General features: G+C 51.5%; 1 protein-coding gene across 1 annotated transcript in view; it reads left to right on the top strand.

The window, feature by feature from the left end:
* Positions 1-17,511, top strand: part of LOXHD1 (lipoxygenase homology PLAT domains 1) — a gene marked incomplete at its 5' end in the record, with an annotated part of 60,360 nt that overhangs the window by 19,710 nt on the left and 23,139 nt on the right. Inside the window, 6 exons of the mRNA XM_082699296.1 lie at positions 2,011-2,165; positions 5,369-5,578; positions 5,694-5,829; positions 7,794-8,002; positions 8,866-9,051; positions 11,176-11,303. Of these exons, the coding sequence (XP_082555422.1) occupies positions 2,011-2,165; positions 5,369-5,578; positions 5,694-5,829; positions 7,794-8,002; positions 8,866-9,051; positions 11,176-11,303 (1,024 nt within the window). The remainder of the gene's footprint in view (positions 1-2,010; positions 2,166-5,368; positions 5,579-5,693; positions 5,830-7,793; positions 8,003-8,865; positions 9,052-11,175; positions 11,304-17,511) is intronic.

Below are 17,511 nucleotides of genomic sequence, written 5' to 3' on the forward strand. Positions count from 1 at the left end.
GTGGGGACAGGCCCCCGAGAGCCACGCTCACGGGCACCGTGGCCATCTGTAGAACAGAGTGCTGGGCAGGGAGGCTGGGTGGGGAGAAGGCTTGGAAAGGGACTTTCAGAGTTCAGGTTTGCAGGGGAGTTTGTGACATCTAGTGAAGACAGACATGTCCCCTAGGTGACAGGGCCGTGGATCTGAGCCAGGAGGGAACTGGGATGGAGATACAGAGTGCAGAAACTCGCGGCTTTCAGTGCCCAGGGTGTGCAGGAGGAGAGCTGAGGGAAGCGGATAGAACCAGGCATCTGAGAGGCGGGAAGGAGATCAGGAACGCGGAAAGCTGCTCCAGAAGGAGCGACCAGAGAGGCAGATGGAGAGCAGGGGAGAATAAGGCGGTGGAGTCCCAGGGGAAAAGAGGAGAATAATAGGAACCACAGGGTGGGCGTGAACACGTTCCATAACCATGAGTATGAGCAGCTCACTTCTCCCTCCTTTTCTCAATTTAATTAAATGTGGTCTGAGCCCACTTGCAGGGGTTGGGAAGAAAGTCCATCCCAGTCACGACAGGGAGAGAGAATTCCTCTTTTTGGTTTCATGAGAATCCTGAGCCTCGCAGGAGGGGCCTGACCCTTAGTCCAGGGCAGGTACTACGGACACCTGTGTCCTCCTACCACACGGTGACAGTAGCTGCTGGTTCTCCGCAGACACAGAGGCATGGCATCATTTGTCTAGGTGGCCAGAGACACCTCAGCCTCAACCTGAGGCCGTCTTCTTGGCCATGAGGCCTCCTAGCTTCAGGTTCCCAGATAACCCCGCAGCCGTCTCCCCACAGAGGCTCCGTGTACAGATGCGGGGTCCCTGCCAGCCAACTGGACTCCCGAGCCCGAGCTCCCTTGCAGGCTGGGGAAACGAGCCTTCCTCCTGGTCCGGCCGCTCCCGCCCTCCACCTCAAAGCCACAATTTCCATCCCACCCCCTGGGGATCATCCAGGGAAGTCCCCTCTTCTTGGTCTGACACTCCAAAGCTCTTGGGACAGACGCATAGGGGGAGGAGAGAAAGAATCCTTAGCCTCATAAAAATGCACAGCTCGGGGCGCCTGGGTGGCTCAGTGGTTAAGCTGCTGCCTTCGGCTCGGGTCATGATCTCAGGGTCCTGGGATCGAGTCCCGCATCGGGCTCTCTGCTCAGCAGGGAGCCTGCTTCCTCCTCTCTCTCTCTCTCTGCCTGCCTCTCTGCCTACTTGTGATTTCTCTCTGTCAAATAAATAAATTTAAAAATCTTAAAAAAAAAAAATGCACAGCTCGCCTCTGCCTCTGGGGCGGAGGTCGGAAAAGGAGATACTTCACTCTTCTTCTATGAGCCCACAACAGCAAAACGAAGACAAGACAGCATTTGTTTTTATTTTCCTTGATAATTTTTTAATAACTGTCACAGAGCCCTTGCCGCAGACCACAGGAGGTGAAGGAGAGGGTGACTGACGGTCACTGGGGGCAGGCACCAGATTGCAGGGAGCTGAAGAATAAATAGAAATAAGGACATGGACACTATAGGCAAGCTATGCCTTCAAAAAAAAAAAAAAAAAAAACACTTGATTTTTTCCAAAGAGTGTTTAGCAGCAGCGGCATGGATCCTGATCACCCTCAAACGGGAAGGCATACTATCGTCCGGTAGACGTAGTGACCTCAGTGCGCCCACATGTTGGCCGGTCTCCTGTGTCCTCCCCCCAGCAACGCAGGCAGCTAGATGGGTAGATGGTTTGACAGCTGCCGGGGGAAGCCTCCGTCCTCCACGTTTTCGAGGCTACCCATGTCCAGAGGTTGGGCAGACTCCCTGCCTGCAAATCCTCGTGGATTTGTAGCAGAATGTACACAAGTGAACAAATAAAAGGCAGATGCTAACTCCTCCTCGGGGCCTGGGCCAGAGGCTTAACACCTCCTACAAATCCAGTTCCCTCCAGTCTAAAGTAATGCCATTCTTTTGTTCCCTTTGTCCATCTGTCTGTCCGTTGGTCTCACCGCCCACCCAGTTGTGCTGTACTCGGTGCAGATCTTCACAGGAAACGTTCCTGGGGCAGGGACGGATGCCAAGGTCTACATCACCATCTACGGAGATCTGGGGGACACCGGGGAGCGGTACCTTGGCAAGTCCGAGAACCGTACCAACAAGTTCGAGAAAGGAACGGTACGAGGAGCACACAGAGTTTACCCCCTTCCCTCCCCTTCCTAGGTCCAGTGGCCTGGGGTCAGTTCCTCTTGGTGCCAGAGGCTGTCCGTGAACCTTGTGCGGTGTTGTGCTCCCTCGTGTGGGTATTCACCCTTAGCGATTCCCTCTGCAGAGTGGCCGGTCTCCTCTCTCAGCCTGTGCGCGCACCCTGGGTCCTGATCTGGGGTGGAGGTAGAGCAGGGCTGGGGTTTGCTCCAGGCCTGTTTGAGCCCCAGGCTGCTGTCTGTCTGGGGGTCAGGGGGAGTCATCATCAGAGAAGTCAGCTCACTGTGGGCAGGTCTCCTCATGGAGATGGGTAGCCTGACCTGCGGTCTTGCCCATGGCCGTACGCACATGGGGGTTTCCTGCATCTACCGGTGGGTATTTAGCAGGGGTCTCCTTAGGCCGACCCTCACCTGGGTGTGGTCCTTGGCCTGAAACATTTCCCACTAGTGAGAAGGAAATTCACTGTGGAGCAAGGGTGACCGTGGCATCTCAGCAGGTCTGCAGCTGGCTGGTGACCCCATGGGCCAAGCCTGGCCTCGAGGTTCCAGGTTAGTCAGGCCCTGGGGCTCCCATTCATTTGTTCCATCACCCAGATAGGAACTCTTTACTTTTAGCTTTGGTTTACTGCTTCTGAAGTGGGAAGAGCAGTGTGATAGGTACTGTGCCCTGGGCTGATGAACAGGACAAGAGATGGAAGAACACTGTATCAGGGAGAAATAATTACACACACACACACACATACACACACGTAATTGTTTGCTGCACTCATAAAGTAATGGGAGATCTAACCACTTTGGACAAAATGGAACGCAAAGAGGTCAGGGACTCAAATGGTGACACTGACTAGCTGTGTGATCCTGGACAAGTTACTTAACATCTCGATGTCTCAGTTTCTTCCACCGTAAAATAAGTTCACTGAATTAAAACATCTGAAGTGCCTAGCTCTTCGTTAGTGCTGAGCGTTGTTGAGAATTGGGGGACTCACCTTCCCCTGCCTTTGATGGCGCCTGGAACCGACCCCTGGAGAATGTATTGTCAGATAGGGACGTGTGGCTCGCAGACGACAGATCCATGTGTCTTTGTGGCCAAATCCACAGAGTAGGCACAGCAAATATTTATAGAGCACATTAATGAATGAACTTAAAAGTGAAGGTGATGCAGTCCATTCCCTTCTGGGTTCAGAGCCAGATTTTGTCTCTCTTAGCAATTGTTATGTCATAAGAAAAGCCTTTGCCCCATTCTATTACCCATCCCTTTCTCTTCCTTTTCTCCTATCAAGGAGCTAGAGCCACTTCTGGTTTACTCACTGACGGTTTATGTGACTTACAGTTCACTGCTGAGCCTCTAGCAGCTTCCATTTCTCTGACCATTTCCTGCACAAACAGAAGTCCCCTACCTGCCCCCCATGAGCACCACCCACCCACTTCCAGCCCAAAGCCAGGTCTTGGAGACTCTCCCTTCTGCACAGCTCCTAGGTCAGCCCTATGAGCTCCTGAGCCCTTCCTTAGCTGACCTGGCTTATTAAACCCCCTGAGCTCTCTGCTCTGTGCCCTGGGCCTCCTCATCTCACCCAGTCCAAAGACATGCAGCCCTCCGGGGGCGTTCCATGATCCCAGATCCAGCCTGAGCTCTTTGCAGGATTCACGACCTTTCATGGCCCACGCAGCCAGCCTGTGTGGAGCGTCCACTGCACAATGCTTTTCACTCTCTCCTGTTTCCAAACCTTTTTGGGCATCTTCCCTACAACCAGGTTCATGTGCCCAGAGAAAATCCATGGTGCTGTTCCCTGCTTTCAGTGTTTCACATACAAGACATCAGCCAAGATGAATGCTTCTTCAGCTCCCCTTGGCGTGCAGCGGCGTTCCTTGGAAATCTTTCCATGTCAGGATCGTCAAGCGTCGATGGCTCATCCTTCGTCACAACCGCACACATCCTACACACAGTATCACCAAGGTTATCTAGCCATTCCCCAAGCCCTGGACGGCGCATGGCTCCCAGCTTTCCACTGTCGAAATTTCCTGCAGTAAAAATCTTTATGCACATGCAAAAGTGTCCTCTCAAGGACAGAAGCAAAGAGGTGGACTGGGTCACGGGCTGTGCCTGCTTTTGCCCTGACGATCTCAGCCGCTTGGCAGAGTGCTGTGGCCCGCCCCATCAGCGGTGCACTGCTCAGCTGCAGTCCACCTCCGCCCGCACAGTGACCTGCGGGCTGCCTGAGAGGCCCAGCCACCCCATCCTTAACTTCCTGCCACCCCCTGAAGAGGCTTCCTGGGCCTGACTCCAGTCCATGGACAGGTGGCTGCTCCCGCACCTGGGCTGTACTGACCCACCGCCTCCTCTCCTTGCCCTGGGCTGGGAGGTCCCAACGAGCGTCAGAGGCTTTCTCGCCCTGTGTCTGGGTTCCCAGTGCTCCGTAGTGACTCAGCACATCTTCCATCTTCTGGAAGAAAAGCACTGTAACCCAAGGCCATCAGCCTCTCCTATCCTGCCCCAGGCTCCTGCCAGCCACACATAGCCTGTGTTTTGACTGAGCCCCCCTCAAGGCCTGGAACTCTACATCTCACTGAGCAATCCCAAAAGAATCCAAGTGCCTGAGAGTGTCACAGCCCTTTACTGAAGGGATGATCAGGGACCCAGAGGGTCTTACATCACACCCCACAGAACACCTGCCTGCACCTGCATTCCAGATGGTGTCCCGGAGTTCTCCTCAGCCTGGCCTCCACCAGAGCCTCTCCCTATTCTGTTGTCTCTCCTGGGCCTGACCCAGAGGCTCCTTTGACTGCCTCCCAGCTTCCCCCCGGGAGTTCAGGCCCCTCTCCATCCTCCCTCCTGCCCCCCACCTGAACTCATGCTGACTGACACTCCACATCACCAAGGACCTCCAGGTACCAGCACCAGGCTGAGAGCCCTCCTCTGCCCCACACCCACTAACATTCCATCTTCCAGACATCCACAAGGGGTACCCCAGGAGGCACAGGACTGCAAGATGGGGCCATTGTGAAAGGGAGGCCTCAGAATACCCAGCACTCTATGTTGGGGACTTGTGCCTGGAGGGCTCCCAGCTAGGAAGGTTTGTTCAGTCCAGCAGCTGAGGGGGATAGAAGGTACTGGATGATTGGGCTTGCAGCGGGTGGAGGGGTGCGTCTCCACCGAGCCCGCACATCTTGTCTCCCCAGGCGGACACGTTCATCATCGAGGCCGCTGACCTGGGCGTCATCTACAAGATCAAGCTCCGTCACGACAACAGCAGGTGGTGTGCAGACTGGTATGTGGAGAAGGTGGAGATCTGGAACGACACCAACGAGGACGAGTTCCTGTTCCTGTGCGGGCGCTGGCTGTCCCTGAAGAAGGAAGACGGGCGGCTTGAGAGGCTCTTCTATGAGAAGGTGCAGGAAAGGCCATGGCAGTGTGGGTGGGGGGACTTGGTTCGTCCCCGTTCTCATGCCTTGTGCTCTGGAAGAAGACACCAGAGCTGTAGTGGGACTCCGGTCTTCTGGGCAGGAGTACACAGGGGACCGAAGCAGCAACTGCAGCAGCCCCGCGGACTTCTGGGAGATCGCCCTGAGCTCCAAGATGGCCGACGTCGACATCGCCACAGTGACGGGGCCCATGGTGGACTACGTGCAGGAGGGCCCGGGTAAGCCAAGCAGGGAGCTTGGTGGAGGAAGGGCAGGCACCTGGACACATGGTTAAGCTTTTCTTGGGCAGGCCATGCATTTGCCCCACTGTCCTCTGACTTCTATCTAATGCTTTAAAATTCCCCCAGATTGCCTGTTTCCACCCCACAACAACCTGAAAGGGCCACGATCAGCCCTGTAGCAAAAGGGGGAACAAAGACTAAGAGAAGTTAGGGGAATGATGCCCTTAGTCCATTACCCGCCACCAGGAGGGCATTGTGGTACTCTCTGCCCTCACCCAGACTTGCCGGATATAGATTCAGCCCTGAGCGCCTGGGACAGTTCTCATAAGACAGAAGTCAACAGCAGCAGTGAGGACCCCTTGCATGTCCGTAGAGTATCCCGTGGAGGATGTTAACCATGCAGACTTAAGGCATAGTGTGATGTAGTGAGGAAGTGGAAGAAGGCCTAAGATGGTTTTAGGGGCATTTAAGTTTCATTTCTGGTTCTGACAAGAATATATGTAGCCTTGGACAAGTCACTCTTTTGGCCTCAATTTTTCCCTCCTCCATAAAACGATATTGTAATGCCCTGAAAAGCTCATTTTTCCAACCATATTTTTGAGATAAAGCAGTTCTGTGTTTGTTTATCCAACATTTAAAGTGACTGCCTGTCTGTTCAGCCATCTTAAGTATAGAGCATGAGCCACTCTGTTCCCTTCTAGGAGACCATGTTGGGGGGAAGTGTATCATTTTATATTTTACCTCCTCACTCTGTGACTAAATGATAGGACCCACAAGTAAGTGCTTCTCCTGAATTAAGTGCTATGATCAACCGTGAAAGGCCAACAGGGCCTCCTATAAAGATGAAATAAGGCTGTGGACAGGTGCAGAAAACAATGCTGGTAATTCCAGCTGATCAGGATATAGTGGGTAGAGGTATGGAGGGCAAACAGAGCACCTGATCTGGAGCCCCAGCTTGGGACAGGTCATGGGGAAGGGCTAGTTTGGAAACTTTCAAAGACATACAAATTGCACAACCTATAACCATATTACCTATAACCTATACCAGAGCTGTCTCCCAAGATACTGAGGAAGATGATCCCAGAGAAAGCTTTCCAACTTGTATCAGTTAGTAAGTGCAAGTGACTGAGACAAGATAGTGGCTTAAACAAATAAGGGATTTTCTTTTCTCTCACATAAAAGTTCAAAGCTAGGCAACTGGGACTGATAGAGCAGGTTTCGATAAAGTCAGGGACTTCCATCCTAAAGGTTGCCCATGGTTCCAGGATGACTGCTGGAGCTCCAGCAATCACATCCACATTCCAAGCAGAACAAATTGGAAGGTTAAGGGGGAAAAGGGCCCTCCTCCCAGCTGAGTCAGAAATTTCCCCAGAAACTCACCCAGCAATGTCTGCTTATATTTTATGAGCGTGCCTAGCTGCAAGAAGAATGGATGCTTGCTGGGCAATTAGAACTCTGCTGCACTACCTCAGCAAGGTTTTATACTGATTATCCTGGTCTGTTTTGGAAATGGCTACCTTCTAGAACTTTCATTTACCATGTTATACATATAATACTATTTTATTTTTCTTCCCCCAATTCCTACTTTCCGTGAGACCTTGTTTTTGCCCACTTTATTTTTGTTGACTACAGAAAGCTTTCTAGCTTTCTGTACCTGGTGAAAAGCTGTTGGTCTTGCCCTACCTCACATGAGAGTGCAGCTGAGATCATTGGTCAGAAGGGCTTCTAGAAGTGGCAACAATGCTCTTGTAGGATGATCTTCACTTGGGAGATACCAATCTCTCATTCCCGGGAGAATAGATGCTCACCATAGATCATTCACCAGTCCGGAAAGCTCTGTCACACTTTGTCTCAGAGGCACGGAGCTATGATCTGTGCTCTCCAAAGGTCATTCCCAAGTCTATGAGCCCACCCATGTCCACCTGGCCCATTATGAGTTTGGGTCCCATAATCTCTTGCAGTGATTCCCTACTATGTGTCGGTCACCACCGGGAAGCACAAGGATGCAGCCACTGACAGCCGGGCCTTCATCTTACTCATTGGGGAGGATGATGAACGCAGCAACCGCATCTGGCTGGACTTCCCCCGGGGGAAGAAGGGCTTCAGCTGTGGCTCCGTGGAGGAGTTCTATGTTGCAGGCTTGGATGTGGGCATCATCAAGAAAATAGAGGTGCTGGTCCCTGGGTCCTGGGATGGTGCCTACCCCCAGGGAAGGAAGGAGCCGATCAGGACGTAGCAGGTGGAGGTGTGGAGGGCAACCAGAGCAAATGACCTGGAGCCCCAGCTTGGGGCAGGTCATGGAGAAAGGTCCCCTGGCCTTTGCCATCAACTAGGTGACCCTGAATGAGTCACTGCCCTGCCGGGTCTTGGTGTTCCACTGAGATGTCTGCTGTATTCGTTTTCCATTGCTGTGTAACAGATTATCACAAACTTAGCATAAGATCACATAGATGTATTATTTCCCATTTTCCCAGGTCAGGAGTCCAGATGTGAGTTAGCTGTGTCCTCTTCCCAAGGTCTCACTGGGCTGAAATCAAGTTGCCGCTAGGGCTATGGTCTCATCTGAAGCTGGGGGTTCTCTTCCAAGCTCACTGGTCATTGGCAGAATCCATTTCCTTGTGGTTGTAGGACTGAGGCTGCCAGTTCCCAGAGGCTGCAGGCCTCCCATGTCACATGACCTTCTCCAAAACATGGCAGTTTGTTTTGTCAAGACCAATAAGACACCATCTTTTCTGCTTCAAATGTCTCTGACTTCTTCCATCTCTGACATTTAGACCCTCTCTTAAAGGGCTTGCCTGATTAGGTGAGGCCGACCCAGAATAATCTTTTGATTAATTCAAAATCATCTGATTAGAGATTTCTATTTCATCTGCAAAACCTCCTCACCTCCTGGGTAGCGGGGGACCCAGGTCTGTGTACAGAGCACTTTGGAAGGAAGCCGTGAGGAGGAAGTTGCAGAACCAGGGAGGGGATGCTGAGTGGCAAGGGCTTCCTTCCCAGTTTTACCCAGACTGTTGGTGTGTCCTCTCCCAGCTGGGCCACGATGGGGCCTCCCCCGAGAGCTGCTGGCTGGTGGAGGAGCTGTGTCTGGCCGTGCCCACCCAGGGCACCAAGTACACATTGCGCTGCAACTGCTGGCTTGCCAAAGACCGAGGCGATGGTGTCACCTCCCGCGTCTTTGACCTCCTGGACGCCATGGTGGTGAACATAGGGAAGAAGGTATGGAGAGGGGCCTGGGTGTGCCTATGGCATGGCAAGAGCTATGCAGGGTCGGGTAGGAGAGCAGAAGGGGAGACAGAAGTGAGGGAAGCAGGAGACTCCTCCCTGGGGCAGGGCCGAAGCCCGGTTCACCATCCAGACTCACTTTGCTAGGAGCCAAGAGACTCGAGTCTCTTTAGGTCTGCTGCCTTGTGACCTTGGGCAAATCGCCTAACTTCTCTGGGTCTTGGTCTTCTCATGCAGTCCATGGAAATAACACTTTCTATCCTGTTCCATGTAAGAAGATCTTGATGAGAGCAAGTGAGGTCATGAACAGTCCCTGAAGAGCTTTGCAAGCCCTGCATAGGTGTGCAGAGTCATTTTCCGCCAAAGGCTCCCTCCATGCCCAAGGACAGTGGTGGAGAAAGACAGCATGTGGGCTACCACGTGCCTTGGGATCTTACAGGGCAGTGAGAGCTGCTGGCACGAGACCTCTGAAGGACAGGAGCTTTGGGCTCCTGTCCGCCACCTCTAACTGGCCGCATGATCTGGGATGAAATTGCATGAACTCACAAGCCAGTGCTGGATGCCTGAGGGCTGGGCCCAAGGATACGTGGCCAGTTGGTGGCGCAGATGGCCCTGGTTCACATAACCCTGCAGGGTCTTTCCCACCAAAAAGCTATGGGCTCAACAGAATGCTCCAGCCCTCAACTCTGTTCCTGAATCTAAACCAGTGGGCTATAGATGTAGGTCAGAAGGTGTCCCACAAAGGTAAGAAGAAATCACCCTGCCTGCCCCTCCCCTGCTCGAGAGCCAGAAAGCAGAACTTTCTACAGCATAGATCCACTCTCCGCCCTTACCCAGACATCTCCATCTGCGGCCAGACGGATGGTGTGGGTGAGCACACAGTTCATCCAGGGACCTCTGTCCTGACCCAGTTCCCAGTGTGCATGTGGGTGTGAGTGTGTCTGTGTGCGTGCTGCCCACCCCCCCACACACACCCCACTCAGGACAGCTGTATCTCCCCCTGAGCCCTTTAGTCTGTGGAAATGCAGACCCACGCCCCTATTATTGACGTTATAAAAGAACACAGCTTTATCACTTTGCAAAGAACCACAGGGTTCTTTGGACAGTCCATCTCCCCAGGAGCTATCAGAGCGGAATTACAAAAGCCCCATTTCTGTGTCTCTTTCTGGAAACAACCTATTACCTAAAAAGAGACACATCTGTGTAAAGGAGAGAAAGATGGGCCCAGAGAGCACGACAGTCTGGAGGCACTAGCCTTAAGGGGCCAGTCTCCATGGGGTCACCAAAGCTCTCATTTTGATCTTTCTATTTTTCCTGCCTGTCTGAATAAGAGCAAAAAAGCACCAGGCTCCTGCCTTCATTCCCAATAGCTCCTCGGGCCACCACGATGCCCTGTTAAGGTTTGAGAGGATTTTCCTGATAAAGCAAGAGGCTCTTCCCTCATTACCTGGGCAAATAAGTAGTGAACTTGGCCTCTGGGCCAGGCCTACCAAGACTACTTCTACCCTCATGGTATCATGGCAAAGATTCTCGATGCTGCTTGAAAGGCACCTAGCCCCCAGCCCCCAACAGGCACAACATCGGGAACGTGATCGCTGTGACACATAACTCGGGTTCTGAGTTGAAGGGCTTCTGGGTAGTGGGGACCAGGTGAGAACGCCATGCTGCAGTCTCAGGGGAAGGCAGGGCTAGCTGTGTTCAGAGGAGATGGGCATCCTGGCAAGAAGGAACAGAGAAAAAAGCCAGAGGACATTCCAGAACATGGGCAAAGGAGGCCCCTCTTGCTACAAGGCTGCCCCTGGAGAAAGAACCAGTGAGGCACCGTCCAGGGAAGAGCAGGCTGTCCCTTCCCCCTCCAGTGGAGACAGACAGAAGGAAACACATTCTCTTTGGAACAAACCTCAGGCAAAAGGGCCAAACCCCAACCTGACGAGTAAATCAGGGAAGCAGTGGCTATTCTTCGAGCGTCACTGCTCAAGGAAGCTCGCAGGGTCTACTGGCTGTGCCCAACACAGGGACAGACCTGGAACTGTGCTTGCTGGCCCATAGCACATGGCAGGCCTGGCATGGGCCTGGGCAGACCTGTCGGCAGCTCTCACAGCATCCCTCTCTCGGCAGGTGCTCTATGAGATGACAGTGTGGACGGGTGATGTGGTCGGCGGGGGTACAGACTCCAATATCTTTATGACCCTCTACGGCATCAATGGCAGCACAGAGGAAGTGAAGCTGGACAAAAAGAAGGCGAGGTATCTAGAGGGGGCTTCTGCCCCTCGCCCTCCTGCACATCCAGTCCCCCAGCCTCTAGTCCCACCCTGCCTCAATCGGCTGCTTCCCTCCCTCTCCCCTCATACCTTAGGGCCTTCTAGCCTCCACACCTCTATCCAGGAGATTCTTCTCTCCTGGAATGCCTCTCACCCATTCTCTTCTGTCTCAGGGCCTTTCTCTTCCAGGGGCCAGCTCAAATCTACCTCCTCCAGGAAGCCTGCCTTGATCATCTCAGCCCACAGCGAGCTCCTTCCCTCCTTCCTGCCTGCCTTCCTGCTTTCTTTCCTTCCTTCCTTCTCTCCCTCCCCCCCTCCACCCATCCTTCCCTCCGTCTTTCCCTCCCGCCCTCCATCACCTAAAAATGTTTATTATGAAGTCTGTCTATTAGTTGATAGCGTTGTATCCTTGTGAATCTCCTGCTTTCGTTCCCCGTACCATGATGATGTAAGATGTTAACATTAGGGGAAGCTGAGCAAAGAGAACACAGAAACTCGGTTCTATTTTTGCTCCTCTCCTACAAGTCTAAAATGATTGCAAATAAAAAGCCAAAAGTATTTTTAAATATTAAAAAATAATTGAACACATAGTATATGGCAGGCACTGTCTCAGACATAAGACAGAGTATGACCAGGAGAAGATTCCCGAACCCACACAGCTTAACACTTGGGGAGCCACAGCAGCAGCATGAACACCAGAGTGACCTTACCATGGACCTGGCATTTCCCTAAGCCCCCTGAGCGCATTGGTACAGTTCTCCCTGCGGCTCTCTGAGGACCATTTCTATCATCCCCTTTTTGAAAAACAAAAACTGAGACACAGCAAGGTGAAGTCGTGCTGTTGAAGGTCACATGGCACTGGGAGCTGCATCCAGGGGTCTGTGGCCTTAAGCATGAGGTCCTGCTGCCCCTTACATCATCAGTAATGATGATAAAGGTGAACTCCCCACAGCTTTTACTGTCTGCCCTTTCACTGAAGTCCTGACTCAGACAGTCCTGGGTTTGTGCTGGTTTTCTGTGTTCAGCCATTGTCCCCCAGGCCATCCCTGGCCCCTGATGTGTTGAGCGAGAGAGCGGGGCAACCCAGGCCTGACTACTGTGGGCCTTCTAGGGCTCAGGCCATGGTCTGGTCAACTGGGAGGCTTCCTGGAGGTGGTGGGGCCTGGCTCTGTAGTTTCATGTGGCTTAGCCGCTGTCTGTCTGGAGTCTCATGCTCTCTATACTCTGGCCCTAACCTCCATCCCAAGCCCATAGTCCTGTTGAGTTTTCTTTTTTCTTTAATTGATGATCCCATATCAACATCACACCTTATTTCACAGACATATACAGAAGTAGTTGCTGGTAGAGGAGATAGACTCCTTTCTGGCAGTACTTAAATTCTGGAAGTCTTGCTTGAGAGTCACATTATAATACAACCATATTGTAGGTGATTTGAGGCGCTTATCACAATCCTTATTGTAAGGATTTTGTTTTTCTGAATAAAGACTTACTTTGTGCTGAGAGCTATTGTTCCTTACCACCTCTAGTTTGCAAGCTCAGACCTCATTACCCAAGGCAAATTTTGCTTGATTTCATCAGCAACTGGCTCTGTTCGACCTGCGCTTTATTTCAGTGTCAGCGTCTTGATCAGGGACTTGGGTAGTAAGACTCACTGGGCTTACAACACATGCACAGCTTGGTGCTGTGCAAGGAGATCCTTACCCCCAAAAGACGGTGCATGACCAGACAGGAGGCAGAGCCATGCCTACATACATGGTTTGCCTGCTCCAACTGCCCTGTTGTCAAATGTTCGACCCAGAGGTCAAGGTCAGTAGCTATTCACTTACTCCATTCCCCAACTGAAGCCCCCAACTTCTTATCTTGCCACTTTGGGGGAAACAGTTCTGTAAACTAATTCACACTGAGATGCTGGTGAGTGAATGTGGCATCCAAAAAGATGGCATCCTCAAAAGGTAATGCGCAAACCAAGGAATGAGTCTCTAATGGTGGAATTTTAGTCAGCTGGTATCTGGTGGGGATAGATGCTATTTTTAGACAAAGATATGCGACTTTTTAAAGGGAAGTAAGTGCCTGTAAGGAATCATTCCCAGGCCCAGTAGAGACCTCGTATCCTGAGAGATTCCTGATCTGGAAGCAAAAGGAAGTCAGAGTTCTGTGGGTCTGCCCAACGGAATGGCCACATGGCTTTCATGAGCCCCCAGTGCAAAGAAGATGAGGAACTGAGCCCAAGGGAATGCCAGCAGAGGGAAGAGCCCAGTAGGGTTCCAGACGCCATTTCAGGAGACAGATGGGAACTATTGGACCAGTGACTGTGGCCATGGCTTTGATAAGCTCGTGAGTCTTGTCTCTTTATCACTTGGAACTCCCACTACTCCCATTAAAGCTCTGGGAATGGAAGGAGCCCGTCTTTGGGGACTCAAGGGCAGGGTAGTTGTTGGGTGTGCTGAGTCCTTCCCTCAGTCGGGCTTGGAGGCAAGTCTCAGGGGACAGAAGAGGAAGGCAGGCTGTCTTTGAGGGACCCGTGGGAGGCAGTTGGAAAGTCCCAGCTCCTACTGCTGGGTCAGCCCTCCTGACACATTGTCTTCAGCCGGAAGGCCATGCTTTACGAGGGCTCTGGGAGATTAGAACATGCACAGGGCCTTATCCTGGCATGTTGGGATGACAGATATTTGGAATCTGAGGTTTCTTTGCCTTTGGTCTACATTCACACCGCAACCAGGATGCTTGTGCATACGGATGCAGCCGGTGGGTTCGGCTCGTCACCCCCTGATATCTCATGGGGGCATGTGCTGTGTTCACTTATCTTAATGGTTCCCAAGGAGAGATCTGAGGAGCCAGAGGTTGTTGGCTCGCCTTTTACCCCCCAGGCACGTCTGCACCTGTGGACATGGACACCACCACTAAGACGGTCATCCTGCTTCTCACGCATCTTTGGAATACCCCCTATGCTGGTCCCAAGGTGACCACCCTTCACATCCCAGTGTGCTCCATCCATGGCCCTTGGGGGTGTGATAAAAATTTGCTGCAAATCTAGTGGCTTCAAACCACAGGGATGTATTCTCTCCCATTTCCCCAGGCCAGAAGTCTCAAGTCAGTATCACTCAGCAGAAATCAAGGCCAGTCGCACCCCTTTCAGAGGTTCTGGGGGAGAACCAATTCCTTGCCTCTCCCAATTTCTAGGGGCTGCCCGCCTTCCTTAGCTTGTGGCCACGTCTCTCCAGTGTTCAAAGCCAGCGTCTTGCTGCCTCTTCCTGCTCCATCCTCCCTATCGCCTCCTCCCTCATGTCGGTGTCAAATATCTCTTTGCCTCCTCCTTAGAAAGACACTGTGACTGCATTAAGCATCACCCTAGCAGGAAGTGTTTGTCAGCCTACCACAGGGGCTCTGACCCACAGAGCAGGGCTCTGAAATCTCTTTCTTATCAGGAATAGTCAACAGTTTCAAGGACATTCAATTTTTTTAATGTTTATTAGGAACTATGTATGGGTGGGGTTAGATGTCCTTCTATGATTTATATAATTCAATAACCTCATACCTCTTTGGCACCAGCTAATTAGAGAATATAGTTCTATTTATTTGTACCTAGCCATCTGTATATATATATATAACAAGTATAACGTGCATAACATATATATGTACATAAATTGTAAACACTTACAGAACAAAACCTATGAGCCATCCCCCAGCCCAAGAACATTACCAGTTCCCTGTACCTCCCCACCCTAGACATGAGTATTGTCTTGGCTTTTAAGGTAGATACATTTTTGCTTTCCTTTATTCTTTTATCCCTACCCTGCGCTGGCCTCCCTGAACAACCAGCTTCCACTGAGTCTTGATTTCAGTGTTATGTAAGTGAGACAAGTTGTGGGCATTCTTTCATGTTTAATTTCTTTCCTTGACACTAGGATTTTCAGATTTCTCTGAGCCCCTGAGGATGGCTGTGATTTGTTCATTTTCACGGCTGCCTAATATTCCACTGATGGAGGCCTAGAGAATAGAGGTCAGATGGCCAGTTGCATGGGACTGTTGCATGGCACTGGGTGTGGCCGAACTGTTGACAGTGAAACCATTAGCTCTGGTGGGCAGAGCTGGGACCCGTGAGGGGAGGCTCAGCTCCATGTAAACCAACCTTATTAAAAGTTGGCCCCAGCCATCCAGAGAGAAAAAGGGCTGCCCCAGCCTGACAGGGGGCCCATCACTGGAGGTGGCAGGGCATGAACTAGATGGCTCTTGGTGTAAAGTCCAGCCTGGAAGCAGTTAGAGCTAGGTCTAGCCTGAAGCCATAGCCAAGGCTCTGACCCCTGCCATTCCCAAGAGCCCCGGCCATGCCTCTAGTGGCACCAAGGCTGACTGCTTAGGCAGCTTTCCCGGAGAGGTCAGCTTTGGACCCCATACCTTTTCTCCCTGTCTTCCAGCCAGCCCTTTTGCAGGGCTACCCACAAACCTTCCCTAGCTTCTTAGCAATGTCTAAAATTCTTCCATCAAATAGCTGCTTTTCCACATGAAAACTTGGGCCCTGGTTATCTCTCTGGCTGTTCTGAGTCCCAGAGACCAGTGAGTGAGTGGGTGCTAGGCCCTTTCCCAAGGACAGCCCTTGGTAGGGGTCAGGGAAGGGAAGGAAACCAGAACAGGAAAGGACTGAGGGGCAGCCAAAGGTCACACACACACACACACCCCGCAACGCTACCTCTTTTGCTGCTGAGTAGAGGCCCCTCTGAGCAGAGGAGCAGGGCAGGCTCTGGACCACTTTGGCAGCCCCGCTTTTCTGAGCCAGAGGCAAACAGACCTGGATCGGAGGATGACCGCCTCTCCCCAGGTGGCCTCTCAAAGTGGAGCCCTCCTACATGTCAGCTGAGGTATGTGAGGGAGTGGGACAGCTGGAAACATGCGGCCAGTGAGTCGTGGAGGGATGAAGGGCCCGGGTGGGGCTTCCACTGCGGAGAGGCGGTCCACCCAGGCGGGACTGGGGTCTAGCCTCTAATAAAGGATGAGGGGGCACAGTCATCCACTCTTTAGTCTTCTAGAAGAAAAGCTTATTTCTTTCTCCCTTTTATACTGCCCCACCATAAAATCTCCATAAAATGGGAATACTTGGCTAAATTCAAAGAGTGAAAATTCAAGAGAAACACAAAGAATTCTTTTTTTTTTCAAAGCAAAGAATTCTAAAATTCCTTAAATCTGCAAAATTATGCACCTAGTAAGGAATCAACTAGTTGAAAGATTATTTGAGAGAATCTCCAGTATGTGTTACGAGCTCGACAAGGAGACTTGTGAGCACGCCTTTGTAGTTTCCACAGGACCAGAACAACAGGCAGGGCTTAAATTAGAGCAGGAGGGATTTAGAGCAGACTTCCGGGAGAATGTCTTCGCTGCTAATAATCATAAAATACAGATGAGTAAGTTATCAAAAAGGATTAGACCTCTTCTCTTCCACTGCCTCTGAGAAAAGGACTAGTTCTTGGTTTGCAGCATTTTCAGTCCCAACCCCCTCCGGCTGTGGCCTCTGCTTTTAAACATATGTCTTATATACAAGGAAGCCCAATCGCCTAGTGGCATCCTATCTTCCTATCTTCAGTGCCACTTGCATTACCCCCAAGGCTTATCAGCAGCATTATCTGGAATCAGTTATCAGTCAAGCAATCAGCACTGAAGGTTGCATTATACATGTAGCCCTGTAGGAAGAGCAGTAAGAAAGCAAGATAGCGCATTTCTGAGAGGATGAGGTCATTTAGCAGAAAAATAGTAATAGCACCAAAAGCAATATTACCTCTACGTGCCTGCCATTTAATAGTTATTGGTATCATTACCCAATCTCAGGCCTCTGCATTTGGTTTTGCAGATTGTGTACAGAAAAATGTAAATGGTACCATCTAAGCTGAGCAGTGTACAGGCTGCCCCACCATTCATGGCAGCCCTGTCACTCCTAGAATCTCATCTGAAGCCTTGCAGATATGGAATTCCTTTTATATTTTAAGTTGATGTCACATTCTTTTGGTCCTCCTGACAGTTTGGTGAGATTGCAGGACCAGTGTCATTTCCACCAGAATAAGGACGAGGAAACCAAGTCCCAGAGAGAAGCTTGGACTGCTCTAGGTGGCTGGCAGAATGAGATTAGAATCCAGAGACTGATTCAGGGTCATGGCTATCAGCCAAGCTCCCTTAACCCAGTCTTTTAGGGACACATCTGGGGTGC

Source organism: Mustela nivalis (assembly GCF_964662115.1).
Source record: "Mustela nivalis genome assembly, chromosome: 14".
Taxonomy (NCBI): domain Eukaryota; kingdom Metazoa; phylum Chordata; class Mammalia; order Carnivora; family Mustelidae; genus Mustela; species Mustela nivalis.